Here is a 13,156-nt window from a genome sequence, read left to right as displayed (position 1 = left end):
TTTAAAATTAACAAAAATTCCTTAAAGTCATCAATACCCAGTCTGTATTCAGATTTTCCTGATCGTTACATAAGTATATTTTTACAACTGGTTTGTTTGAATTGAACCCAAACAAGATCTACCTGTCGGTGTTGGCGCTGTAGTGTCTCCCGTGACCTAGATCTTGCCGATTGCACCCCTTGCTGTGTAACGGTGCTCCGCCCTGCGCTTTCTGTCAGCGGACGGGTCGGACGCACGGTCACCCTGTCAAGCACACGCGGAGGCGGCCACCCTGCTGCTTCCCGTCAGGAGGTCCATGGGCTCTGTTCTCTCTCCTGGTTACAAAGACAGAGCCAAAATGTGAGCTGCACAACCGAGCTGCCACCGTACCCAGACGGGAACTTCCAAGTAGACTCGCTGCGCTTTCTTCTGCGATTGTATTTATGCCTACGAATCCCTCCTGACCCACTTATTTATTTTTTAGATGGACTGCTTTATTATTGATTTGAGAGAGAGAGAGGAAGAGAAAGAGAAGCACCGATTTGTTGTTCCACTGCTTCATGCATTCATTGATTGTTTCTAGTTTATGCCCTGACCGGATATCGAACCCACAACCTTGGTGTATGGGGACGAGCTAGTGGGCCAGCACCCTCCTGACCGGTTTAATGTTGCTTGTTGTGACTTAATTCCTGACGCCGATGGCAGGGTCTTTATCCGGCCCTCTAAGCAGAGAACAGGTAAGGGCTGGCGGAGGCACGGCACGTTGAGACTGGACAGGAGCGCTCGGGGCCCAGCAGACTCTAGAATGGGAAAGAGGTGGAAGCAGAGAGCTGAGTCCCGCCCTCCCGCCCCCTCCGCTCCGCACGCTCAGGCACCAGGTTCTGTGGGTCTTCCAGTCTCAAAGCTCCGGAGGAGGGATCGCTAACCCTGGTGTGCGTGGAGCCCCTTTGGCAGAGCGGGAAGGCGGTGGCCCCTTCTCGGAAGGGGGATTTAAATGCATAAAATAAAACACATTAGCACTGAAATAGTTAACAAAATAACAAGATATGGGATGGCCTGATAATTAGTGTAATTCCAAACTAATGAGAGACCGAAGTGATATTTTGAGATTTCTGCAACATGTGACATGAAGGTATTTGTGGTTTTTATTGAAGACAAGGTCACAGGTTCTGCTTATATTGGAGTGTGCTGCTCACAAACATAATGGAAAGAAGCATTGCGTTTAGTTTCAGCGTTACTGACAACACGCATCCTTTCCCCATTAGAGTTCTCAGCCCTTTGAACTCCTCCACCTCCACCATGGCTCCTGTCCTTTCCTTTGCCCCTGCTACCGTGACCTCTGACTGCCCACCGGCTCTCCTCTGCTGTGGTCGCCAGCTCAGGCCTGTCCCATGGGGCCTCAGCATCCCTTGGCTGGCTCTCAAAACTCCCCAAGATTAGCCCAACCTGCAGCCTTGAGTGCTGCTGTGCCAAGCTCTAGCCTCTCCTTCAAGACTAAGCTCGGGTGTCAATTCTGTGCTGCCTTCTCTGAGCCTCGGCGATGTTCATTCCCTCGCTCACCTGACTGAGGAGCGGGCGGCCTGGGGTGGGGTATGGGGTGCCAGCTGGCTGGCCTGTGCTTGTCCAGATCCTCCCACTGGCTGGCCTGTGCTCTCTTCCAGATCCCTTCCACTGGGTGGGGCCCGGCGCGCTGGCCAGCCTGGCGGTGCTGCCCCTGCTCCTGCTGCAGCTGGTGGCCGGCCTGCTCTTCCTGGGCCTGCAGCGCAGGCTGAGAGGTAGGCCCCGTGGCGCGGTGCCCTCCCAGCAGGAGGTATGAGCCATGAGCCGGCTCCCAGCGCTTCCCTCCAGCGACTCCTGGGTCCAGAACCCCACGCCAGGCTCACGCAGCAGAGCGCTGTCAGGCCGCAGACCCTTGCACCCCGAGGTGGGCCTGCAGATGAGGCAGCCCAGGCAGGAGCCGGTCCACATGCCCGGAAGCCCGTGCGGGGAGCTCAGCCCGAGCCCTGCTGGGCCCTGGCCCCAGGGAGCACTCCACACGCGAGGCGTGAGCTGGGTCAGTCAGGGCTGGGCTCTTAGGGGAACACAAACACACGCAGCAGGTACTCAGAAACCCTCCTTCCATCTCCACTCAGCACCAAGGACTGGCTTCCGCCGGAAATGGAGCTCCTCTTTTGCGTCCGGAGCGTCCATCCCTGCCCCCCCTCCCCCATGTTCTCAGAGGCAAAGCCGCAGGACCTGCTCCCCCCCCCCCCCCCCACTCCCAAGAGGATAGCAGCAAGGGCTTTGGAGGGAGGGGGGTGTTGGTGGCATAGAAAGTGGGGGCTTTTTTCTCCCCTTGAACTTGTCCCGCATAAACAAGGCCTTCAGTCCACAGGCCGAGCAGGAAGAACCTGAAGGCTCAGCCAGGCCGGAGTCCCGCCCCACTGACCCTCCGGGCCTCCGGGCGCCGCCGGCAGGCAGAGCCTCGCCCTCCCCTAAGTTGTGAGCCTGGCGGAAGGGCAATGTCATGTAAAGTGCCGGCGAGGAAGCTGCTCCTCTAGGTGTTCAGTTGCTCCCTTCCTGTCCGATGGGAAGTGGCTTACATTTACAAAGTGAGCCCAGCAGGGCGGAGTGCCCTGTGACCTGAGAGCAGCCGAAGGGCGAAGAGCTGGGGGAGGTAATAAAATCTTGTTGGTTTGGGGCTTTGCTGTGCACCCGAGGTTCCCCATTCTTTATCCCAATATTTAGTCCAGACAATAGCCAAGTACAGAGCCGGGCTCTCCGCTCCCAGCCCAGCGGCTCTTCCCAACCACAGCAAGCTGCCCGCTGGGCGGGCGTGGCAGGCCCAGGTGGTGCCGAGCGGGGACTAACTGTGTTGCCTTTTTCCATTTTAGGAAAACTTCGAGCAGAGATAGGTGAGTTTCAGTTGCCTTCCCTCCTCAACCCCTCCCTTCTGGTTTTGGCCTCACCAAAATGGTCGTTCTCCCAGGACATCTTTGCCAATCCCTGAGTTCCCTTTAAAACTCCCAAAGCAGCCAAAAATGACAGAACATTTCATTCCTCTTGCTTTCTGTGAGCGAGGGCAGGCACCAAATCCGCAGCTTCCCTCCTTCCGTCTGTCGGGTGTCGCTGTCAGGCAGAAAGAACTTTAGGTGATTAATTAAAAAACAAAGGCCCAGTGTGGCCTCCAGGCCTTCTAAGTCCCTCTCCGTCTGTTCTTTTCAGAGAGCCTTCACAGGACCTTTGGTAAGTGCTGGGGTACGGGCCCTGGGTCTGCTGTGTCCCTCGGGCCGGGCACCTGGGGGATCAGGACCCCTGGCTCCTGTTGGTCTCCTCTTGCTTTTTCTTTGAATGAGCACCTGCATCCAACGGGTAAGGTCCGAGTGCGGGCACCGCGTCACTGCGGTTCGCTCCGTGGGGATCACACTACGTGCACATCGTCCTCTTCTCGGGAAACAGAGGGCGGGGCAAACCGGACCTTTGCACAAACCCTCACTGTCTGGTGGGGAGGTGCCACACATACATGAAGTAACTGGAGAGCCAAGTACACGGGTCACCGGCTGAACCCACGCTGTGGCGTGTTCCTGAGTGCAGGAGTCCAGCCACATGACTAGCCCGGGGCTTGCTGAGGGAGTGGATAGCACGCCCCTCTGAAACGTTGTTCAGGCCTGATGGTGTCATTCCAAAACCCTGAGAAACATAAGCAGGATTTTGACTTCTGCACCAGGTTAAGAAACCCCATATGATATGGAGGGGTGCTTGGGCACAGGGAGCCCCCGTTAATCCTGCTTGTTCTTGGTGGACAATCCAGATCCTCACTTTCTGAGGGTGCCCTGCTGGAAGGTGACCCTGTTTGTGATTGTGCCGGTGCTCGGACCCCTGGCCGCCTTGGTCATCTGCTACAACTGGCTGCACCGAAGACTAGCAGGTGCAGGGGTGGGGCGCAAACAGGGCGGGGGCGGAAAGATGGACCAGGGCTCCAGACGCTGGGGTCTCCCTCTGTCACCAGGGCCAGCCAGGCTCCTCAGGGAATCCGTGGGTCCCCTAGTGGAAAGGGGTGCGTCCCTGCAGAGCTGCACAGGGAGGGCGGGCGGGAACTGGTCACCTCCCACCGTCACCTCCTTCTCTTTGTTTTCAGGGCAATTTCTTGAAGAACTAAGTAAGTTCATTCCTCCTTCTTAAAAGCTGAAACAAACTAACAAACACAGGAAAGCGGCGAAAGAGGGGGCTATTGAGGCATGGACAGGGGGCTGGCTGCACGGGTGAGGGGACTGAGGTAGCAGCTGTCTTGCCAGCTGGACGGGCGGCAGGGAAGGGCACCACCTTCCGTGCCCCTGGGTACAGACCCCTCCTCCCCCTCCGAGGGCAGCTGCCTGAGGCCCTCACAGGGACAGGCCCAGGCCGGCGGCCCCGAGGGCCTCCCCTCTCCGGGTTTAAGGGTTCATGGAGTAACTACTGGCAGTTTTCACGTGATTTCTTCTCCTAGGGAACCCCTTCTGAGGCAGCCTCAGCGGCAGGAGCGGGGAGAGCCTGGCCGGGCCAAGAATCGGTCCTCAGGATGTTGCATCCATCAGGCCTCTTGGCTGTGGGCACCTTCCAACTTGCACTTCCAGGAACGCCCCGAATTCCAAATAGGACTCATTTCTTCGTTGTTAATTTTTTTTAAGGAAGGGAGAAACGTCGTTTGTTGTTCCACCTTCTCTACGCACCCATTTGTTTCTCGTCTGTCATCTACTTTTTCCCAGCTGTCTTTCCTGTTTTTGTACTTACATCTTTTTTTAAAATATATATATTTATTGATCTCAGAGAGGAAGGAAGAGGGAAAGATAGAAACATCAATGATGAGAATCATGGATTGGCTCCCTCCTGCACAACCTCTACTGGGGATCGAGCCCACAACCTGAGCATGTGCCCTGACCAGAATGGAACCCGAGACCCTTCAGTCCGCAGGCTGACACTCTGTCCCCTGAGTCACACCGGCCAGGGCTGTGCCTGCATCTTTCCGCCTCCTGCCTTCCACCCGGAAGTCCTCAGACGAGCAGTGGTGCAGGGCGAGCAGTGGTGCAGGGCGGTCTCTGCGGAGCACGGAGGGCAGGGCCGCTGCCTCCCAGCATGCCAATGGGCAGCGACCCCGGTCCCAGCGGGCTGAGCGGAGGGGGGAAGGGAAGGAACATGATGAGTCCAAACCATCCAAGAGCAGAGTGAGCTGCAGAGGGGGCGCAGGGAGAGCCAGCTCCGCCGAGCTCTGCCCCGGGCCTCCAGGAGCAGCGGACAAAGGTGCGGGTGGCCGCCTGCTTTGAGGCCCCCCCGTACTTCCACGGCCAGCAGAGGGGTCCCTCGACTTCCCCTCCCATCCCTTCCTCCCGTGTCCATGCCTATCGGAGCACCACCAATGGTTTGGCTCAACGATTCCTGCTTCATGGTGTGAGACACAGAACAGCTGGTGCTAACAACGTTTCCGGTGCCACCTCCCGCGCCTCTTCCTGCCCGCCGCCCCGGCCCGCCCTCGGGAAGGCCACGCAGGCAGACCCCCTCCATCGGCTGGTTACTCGTGTCCAAGGCTGTCCCCGCCTCGGCGGCTTCTCCTCCTCCGCACCCCTTCTCCCTTCCTCCCCGGCCGCCTCCTGGGGGTCCGGCTCCCCGGAGACCCACCGCCTTCCCGGCCACAGGGGGGGCGCGGCGAGAGGCCCAGCCACCGGCCCAGGACCGCCCGGCACAGCCCGTCGCGGTGGCTCCCCCAGTGCCCCACGAGGGCCTCCCTCTCCCCAAAGCAGAGGTCGCAGACGGGGCAGCGGTAGCCCGGCTCCCCGCGGGCCTGCTGGTGGCGGAGCCCCGAGGGCGAGCGGAAGGACTGGCGGCAGCGGCGGGTCTCCTGGTGCCGGGGGCGCGGGGCCTGCGCGCCGGGGGCCGGGGGGCCGGGAGGGCAGGGGGGCGCCCCGCGTCCCGGAGGCTCTGGCAGGGGAGCCCGGGGCCCGGTGCTCGGGCCGCGGGGCCGCGGCGCTGGGGCTGGGGCCGTGGCCGCGGGGGCCCGCGCTCTCACCACGAGCACCGGGCTCCTGCCTGCGGGCGGCCCCGCTCCGGGGCCCTCGGCTCTGCGCGCGGCTTCCAGGGCCCCGGCCGCTGGCACGGGGCTCCCCGCCGGCCCCGGGGCCGCGTGTGTCCGCTGGTGGCGCTTGAGCTCCGACCGGTCGCGGAAGCCCTTGCCGCAGCGCGGGCAGCAGTGCGGCCGGTAGCCCAGGTGCACGCGGCGGTGGCGGCTCAGGCCCGAGGCGTCGCAGTAGGTCTTGTCGCAGAGGCCGCAGCGGAAGGGCCGCTCCCCGCGGTGCGTGCGCCGGTGGTCGGCCAGGGCCTTGGGGCTGCGGAGGGACTTCCCGCACTGGCCGCAGAGGTGCGGCCCCTGCAGACGGTGGGCCAGCTGGTGGTGGTGGAGGTTGGAGCGCTTGCCGAAGCACCGGCCGCAGAGCGGGCAGGGGAAGGGGGGCCCAGCCCCGGACGCCGGCGGCTCGGGGGGCCCGCCCAGGGGCCCGGCTGGGAAGGAGGCCGGGCCTGAGCCGCTGCCCCCGGGCTGCTCCTCGCCTCCTGCCAGGACCGAGAAGAACACAGCAAGACTCACCCCCAGGGCCGGCGCCCAGGCCTCCCGCCCCGCTCTGCACCCTCAGCCGCACCGGGGTTTTTCTAATTAACAGCAAGTAAAACCTGAACTGTAATCCTTCAACAATATCAGATTAAAATATTAACTTATAACATTTTTTGAAACCCAATTCCTCTCATTTTCCTGACATCGTGCAGATGGGACCGGAGAGAGAGGAGGTGCTGCTGAAAGGGAAGCTCAGAGGGGAGTGTCAGCGGGCACTGGGCACGGCCGGCCTGGCGCAGCCTCTCACGTCCTCACCCCAGGAACCAGTCTCCCCAACCCTCTGGGCGTCAGGTCCACCCCGTCCTTCCTTTTCTCTTGCAAGGGCTTCAGCAAAGGCGTGCCCCTGACAAGCAGCCACATGCAGCCCTCAGCCCCTGGAAGCTTCCCGAAGCCCGGGCCCGGGGGCGGCGCACCTGCAGGCCGGCCTCCCCCGCGCGGGGGAGGGAGGGCTGCTCTCCACCGCTGCTCTTCTTCTTCCAGCTCCGCGACCAGATCTGGGTCAGACAGCGCGGTTCCCGCTGCGGGTGGGAAGGGAGGAGCGGAGGTCCCCGGTGTGGCCCTTTGCACCGAAAGGGAACAGCAGGCTGCTTTGTGCCCTTGGTGTAAGAACTAGAATCTGGGGAACACCGGTGCCGGGGACACGCTCCAAAACCAGCCCGAGCAGCGGGCGGGACGAGGGGACGCTGCCTGCCCGGGCGCAGCCATCCCGGCAGCACTGCCGCTGCCTTCGCGCAGGCTCTCAGCCCTTTCCTCCCTCCCTGGGCTCCGACCCAGACCTCACCCGAGAACCAAGGGCCAGTGAGGCTGCTGGAGGTGACCGACCTGCCTGCCAGGGGAGCCCAGCGCCCAGGCCCTGGGACAGGCTGCGGGCCGCCGCTTACCCACAGACACCAGGGTTTTGAAGGCCTCGGACATGACCTCCTGGTAGAGGGCCCTCTGACGGGCGTCCAGACACGCCCACTCCTCCGGGGTGAAGCGCACGGCCACGTCCTCCAAGGTGACTGGCTTCTGGAAGAGAGGGGCTCGGGGAGTCTGGACCCAGAGCAGACACTGGCCCCGTCCAAAAGCGAAGGGAAAAGCACACCCCCGGGAGCAGGGGAAGTAGAACTCAGGCACAGAGCCAGAGCGGTGACGGCGAGGAAAGAAAGGAAGGCTGGAGAGGAGGGAAGGAAAGGATAGGGGCAGAGGGAGGGTTTACACGGAGAATGACCAGGTTCGGGGAGCAAGCAGCAAGGCTGCGGCCTGCCGGCCCAGGAAGCACCCGTGAGGGCGCCGTGCTGCCGGCGAAGGCCCTCGGCCCCTCCTGGGGCTGCTCAGCTGGAAGCAGCCTGAGGTCCCATCTGACCTGCAGACGGGCTGGGTAAAAGCCGCAGCCCAGGAACCCGCCCAGCGGTCTCCTCACCTCCGCCCAGGCCTGCCACCGGCTCTCCCTCTTCGCCGCTGCCCACGGGGCCTCCTGGTTGGGGCCGGGGCCGGTGCCGGGGCACAGCTGCACTGCCATGGCACCTCTGCCTAGCTTCAGCCCCTCGCGGACGTGCCCCCGGGGCTACCTCCCGCCCGGAGGTGGCAGAGCCCGAGGGAGCGGCCTGCAAGGCCCTAGTTGGCTTGGCTTCCTGTGTCCGACCATCTGCTCAGGGGCTGCCTTCCTCCGGGTCCCAAGCCTCGGCTCCAGAGCTCAGGGACCTGGCCACCCGGGCGCGGCTGCCACTGTCCAGGAACGCCAGGCTGGGCTGGGAAGGCGCCTGCCGTTTCTCCCTGCGTCTAACCGCCGGCTCGTGCCCACCTCTGGGAGCCTGAGAAACAAACACATCAGCAGGAGGGGAGTGAGAAGCAACAGAGAGAAACCAAACATGAGCACGGGGGGGGGGGGGGGGGCGGGCAGTGAGGAGCACCAGCTTCCTTATTAGACAAAGGCGCCCACTCCTGCTCCGAGCCAGGGACCTGCAGCACGGTGCGGGTGACCGCTAACTCACCGTTTTAACCCCAAGTGCAGAGGTGCTATCGCTCAAGGACACTCTGGTCCAAGCCGAGACTGGCTCCGAGGGTGGGCTGCCCGGTCCCCAAGCTCTCTGGAGCAGCAGGGCCTGCCCGAGGGAGCCAGAATGGCCGCACCCGCACCCGCACCCGCACCTGCACCTGCACCCGCACCCGCACCCTTCTCCTGATTCTGATCTGGTTTCATTGGAAAATGGGATTAAAGGAGACACGCTAAGATCCCATCGAGGAGAAAAGGATGGCTCTTTGGGTTTTCATATATACAGATGTTTGTAAAGAATACGGTGAGCTGGCCGGTGGCTGAGCATCACCCTGTGCACTGAAGGGTCGCTGGTTCCGTTCCGGCTCAGGGACATACTGGGTTTCAGGCTGGATCCCTGGTCGGGGCACATGGAAGGCAACCGACTGATGCTCCTCTCTCACATCAATGTTTCTCCCTCTCTCCTCTTTCTCTCCGCCTCTCTGCCTCTCTCTCTCTCTCTCTCTCTCTCTCTCTCTCTCTCTCTCTCTCTCTCTCTCTCTGCATGTCTTCTGGTAAGGATTTTAAAAAAACGAAGCCCTGCTGGTTTGGCTCAGTGGATAGAGCGTCGGCCTGTGGACTGAAGGGTCCCAGGTTCGATTCCTGTCAATGGCACATGCCTGGGTTGCGGGCTTGATCCCCAGTAGGGGGCGCGCAGGAGGCGGCTGATCAATGATTCTCCTCATTGATGTTTCTCTCTCTCCCTCTCCCTCATCACTGTGAAGAATAGTGATGGCACCCCAACGTCAGGCACGCATTCCGGGCTCCCGCTGAGGCACCTGGCTGCACTCCCAGGCCTGCCGACAGCAGCGTGCCACGTCTCCTCTAGAGACGCGTGAAAAGAATAAAGGCATAAAAACCTGTTACTTCTTTCACTTTTTTGAACAAGTGATGGAAGTGAACATGCCAGCAAGAAAAGGGGCATTTGACAATGGGGTTAGGGATGGGAGGAAGTTGACAGGAAGGGTGCGGTGCTGGGATGGGAGCTGGAATCCCTCCCCCTGTGGCTTCCTTCCCGCCCAGCCCGCCGCTCTCTGCCAGGCGTGCAGACCTGCTCATTCTCCCCACGGGCGGCTGTGCCCCAAGGCTTGCCAAACAGGCAATACCGACCTTTAGTCAGGGGCACCGACCTCTTTTCCTTCAGGTCGTCACATTTAAAAACCGACAATAGCCCTGACCGGTGTGGCTCAGTGGATAGAGCGTCGGCCTGCGGACTCAAGGGTCCCAGGTTCGATTCCGGTCAAGGGCATGTGCCTTGGTTGCGGGCACATCCCCGGTGGGGAGTGTGCAGGAGGCGGCTGATAGATGTTTCTCTCTCATTGATGTTTCTATCTCTCTCTCCCTCTACCTTCCTTTCTGTAAAAAATCAATAAAATATATTTTTTAAAAAACTGACAACAGCCAACACAATAGCTGTCCGGTGTGTATGAATTAAAATTATATTTATTGTCAGATCAGCAAAAAAAAAAGTTGTGGTGTGCCACAGAATGTTAGGACTTGGTTTATGAGCCACGGAATGGAAAACCGCTGTCCCGCGCTCCCGCAGAGCCCGCTCAGGCCGCATCCCGAAGCAGCATCAGTGACGGCGTCCGTCCGTCCGCAAGGCCCTGCCTTCCCGCCAAGGAGACCCCGCTCCCACCGCGGGTCCTCCACCGCCTTTGCCCGGGTCGCGGGCTGCGGGGCTCGGGCGGGAGCGAGGCTGCGGGCTCCCGGCGCGGAGACCGGAGGTGCAGGCTGAACGGCCACCTGGCGCCCGTCCCGCCCTCCAGAGCTCCGTCCCCGAGCGGAGGAGTCGCCATTTTCCAGTCCTGAGCCCCCGCCCCCGCCCCGTAGTCTCCCTCGGACCCCAAACCGGCACGTGGGCCTGCCCCCTGGCCCCCGCCCCCGCCCTGGGCCGAGCCAGCCCTCGGGGCTGCCCAGTCCCTCAAGGGCCCTTTCCAGCCCGGCCCCGGCCCTGACCCCTCCGGGTGCGGGCCCGCCCCCAGCACCCCGCACCCCGCGCCCCCAGCGCCCAGCACCCCGCACCCCGCGCCCCCAGCGCCCAGCACCCCGCACCCCGCGCCCCCAGCGCCCAGCACCCCGCGCCCCCAGCGCCCAGCACCCAGCGCCCCGCGCCCCCAGCACCCCGCGCCCCCAGCGCCCAGCACCCCGCGCCCCCAGCGCCCAGCACCCCGCGCCCCCAGCGCCCAGCACCCAGCGCCCCGCGCCCCCAGCACCCCGCGCCCCCAGCGCCCAGCACCCCGCGCCCCCAGCGCCCCCAGCACCCAGCACCCCGCGCCCCCAGCGCCCAGCACCCAGCGCCCCGCGCCCCCAGCGCCCAGCACCCAGCGCCCAGCACCCAGCGCCCCACCCCTGCGCTCCCCGCCCGCCGGGGCCTCCCGAAGGCTGGCGCCTAGGACCCAGGGGCTGGCCTTCTGTGCCCCGAGACGCCCTCCCCGGGACCCCCTTTCCCAACACGTGCCAGGCGCCCACAGCGGCCACCCCGCCGCCCAGCTGACGGGTCGGAAGCTCCCCGCCGGCCGCGCTCTGGGCGGAGGCTGCGGGACAGACCCCTCCGTCGGCTCAGACCCCGGCGGGCCCACCGCCCTCGGCCTACTCACCGCGGGGGGAGCCCCGGACCGCGAGCCGCCCCAGCCGCGCTCGTCCGGGAGGCGGCGACCGGCTCCGCTCCCCGCCCGCCCCGGAGGCTGTGGGCCCGCAGGCGGCGCGGTGCGTCTGAGCCCAAGGAGGACCCGCCCACCCCGCCCTCCGGGCTACCTTCCCTTATTCCCAACCTTAACTTACTCTTGGAAAAGGGGTCACATCTTAAATTAAAATCTGATTAAAACCACCGCCACCACCTGGAGCCCAAAGAGCAGAGTGGAGACCCTCACCGGCCCCGGAGAGACGTGGGGGCACAGCCTCCCCGGGAGGGCGGAGGCCGGGCCGCGCTCGCCAGCTCGTGGCCGGGCGGGCAGGTGGAGCGGCGGGCCAGGCCGCGCGGAGCTGCGCAGAGGCCGAGGGCGAGCGGGGGCCCAAGGGTCCCCGGGGAACTCCACCCGGCTCCCCCACGCAGTGCGCAGCCTGGGGGCGGGGCTGGGGGCTGCAGCCTCTCCAGCCTCCCTGGCAGGGGGCCTCGCCCACGGGGGGGTCTCACACTGAGGCGCCAAGGCTAGAAAGCTGAACGCAGAGGGCCTGAGCCACCAAAAGCTAAGAGGATAATTAGAGGGAAAATAGCCTTCCCCTCCCCCTCCCCTCCCCTCCCCTCCCCCCTCCTCTCCCCTCCCCTTCCTCTCCCCTCCCCCTCCCCTTCTTCTCCCCTCCCCTCCTCTTCCCTCCCCCTCCCCTCCCCTTCCTCTCCCCTCCCCCTCCCCTTCTTCTCCCTTCCCCTCCTCTTTCCTCCCCTCCCCCTCCCCTTCCTCTCCCCTCCACTCCCCTTCCCTCCCCTTCTTCTCCCCTCCCCTCCTCTCCCCTCCCCTCCCCTCCCCTCCCCTCCCTATAAGAACCCTGGGTGTGAGCAGGAAGATAGATTGGTCTTTGAGAGGGGAGTCCACCATCCTCCCAAGTGTCCTCACCTGAGGAAACATCTTTCCTGTTGCACCAGCACCTGCCTCTCGGATTTGGCTTCTGTCCGGCAGGCTGCTGAACCTGCCTTCCATCACACGGTGAGAGGTGGCAGGCCAGGGAGAGGACCATGACCAGGTAAATTCTCCTCACCTGGGACCTTACCACTGAGCTGAACCCAAGTCAGCCTTTCTCAGTGACACCTTATTTAAATCCTCACCCCCGGACATGTTTTTATTGATTTTATACAGAGAGGAAGGGGGGGATCAATGTGAAATAGAAACATCTATTGGTTGTCTCCCGTTCTCACCCGGACTGGGATCCAACTGCAACCTAGGTGTGTGGCCAGACCGAGAATTGAACCTGCAGCTGTTTTCAGTAAACGGGAGGATGCGCCAACCAACGGAGCCGCCTGGCCAGGGCATCTTTTTATCTTTTTAATCAGCCCTATGAAAATATTTCACATTGGCATTGGGTTTCACAGTTTATAAAATACTTTTGTAAATAGAGCCTCCACTAAATCCTCACAAGCACCATGGGAGGTAGGAATTGTTATTCCATCTCTGTGTTACTGACAAGTTTAGGTTCTTGTCCCGATATAAAAGGATTTAGACCGGGGACACTGGTAAAAGCAAAGGCAGATTGATTGAGGCCCTGCAGAGGGCCAGAACCCTGAGATGGGGCCTCGGGTTGTCACCGGAAGGGGGTCCTGGCGTTGGTGGGTCTGCCTGGGGTCGGCTGGGTGTGTGTAGGTGCTTGAATTTGTGCCGGAACAATTTCACAGCATGAGTCCAGATGACTACGAGGGAACATTTACTAAAGCAGGGACAGTGGAACAAGGAAGGGCCTAGGAGAGCAGCAGCAGGGGAGCCCGGCTGGGCCGCCCTAGCTCTCAGGGAGTCAGAGAGAAGGGGGCCTTGGGGACAGGCTCAGGGGTTAGCCTGGGACGCGCTGCCGCTGCCCACTGCTCCCTGGCTGCAAGTCCCAGGGGCCCCTTAGGGCTT

At 62.5% G+C, this 13,156-nt stretch overlaps 2 protein-coding genes across 5 annotated transcripts in view; one reads left to right on the top strand and one right to left on the bottom strand.

Annotated features, from left to right (window-relative positions):
* The window catches only part of MOG (myelin oligodendrocyte glycoprotein), a gene marked incomplete at its 3' end in the record, with an annotated part of 51,921 nt that extends 47,156 nt beyond the window's left edge, over positions 1-4,765 (top strand). For 2 of the 3 annotated variants that reach the window (XM_079781239.1, XM_079781238.1), the window contains 6 exons: positions 1,641-1,754; positions 2,853-2,873; positions 3,184-3,204; positions 3,770-3,886; positions 4,097-4,117; positions 4,445-4,765. In XM_079781239.1, the coding sequence (XP_079637365.1) occupies positions 1,641-1,754; positions 2,853-2,873; positions 3,184-3,204; positions 3,770-3,886; positions 4,097-4,117; positions 4,445-4,458 (308 nt within the window). Of the gene's footprint in view, positions 1-1,640; positions 1,755-2,852; positions 2,874-3,183; positions 3,205-3,769; positions 3,887-4,096; positions 4,141-4,444 lie in introns of those variants that run through there. The other variant, XM_079781237.1, reaches the window with a different exon arrangement.
* On the bottom strand, positions 4,485-11,289 carry ZFP57 (ZFP57 zinc finger protein). 2 transcript variants are annotated; one of them, XM_079781236.1, is made up of 5 exons: positions 11,210-11,289; positions 7,998-8,388; positions 7,477-7,600; positions 7,009-7,113; positions 4,485-6,537 (listed from the first exon to the last, which is right to left on the bottom strand). In XM_079781236.1, exons 2-5 carry the CDS (start codon positions 8,094-8,096, stop codon positions 5,504-5,506), a joined length of 1,362 nt encoding a protein of 453 aa, XP_079637362.1. In that variant the 5' UTR covers positions 8,097-8,388; positions 11,210-11,289; the 3' UTR covers positions 4,485-5,503. The 2 variants fall into 2 exon arrangements, with proteins under 2 accessions (XP_079637362.1, XP_079637361.1); XM_079781235.1 differs by having other exon boundaries at positions 4,488-6,537; positions 7,477-7,603.
* Positions 11,290-13,156: the final 1,867 nt, after the last annotated feature.

The sequence above is a fragment of the Cnephaeus nilssonii genome, assembly GCF_951640355.1.
Source record: "Cnephaeus nilssonii genome assembly, chromosome: 9".
NCBI lineage: Eukaryota > Metazoa > Chordata > Mammalia > Chiroptera > Vespertilionidae > Cnephaeus > Cnephaeus nilssonii.
This window is presented reverse-complemented; position numbering and strand designations above follow the sequence as displayed.

Excerpts from the sequence above, each read along its gene's own strand:
- ZFP57 (XM_079781235.1), bottom strand. The coding sequence starts at position 8,096 with ATGGCAGTGCAGCTGTGCCCCGGCACCGGCCCCGGCCCCAACCAGGAG. Across the intron at positions 7,604-7,997 it reads GGTGGCAGGCCTGGGCGGAG|AAGCCAGTCACCTTGGAGGA; the intron begins GTGAGGAGACCG and ends CCTCTCTTCCAG. Across the intron at positions 7,114-7,476 it reads CAAAACCCTGGTGTCTGTGG|CGGGAACCGCGCTGTCTGAC; the intron begins GTAAGCGGCGGC and ends TCCCACCCGCAG.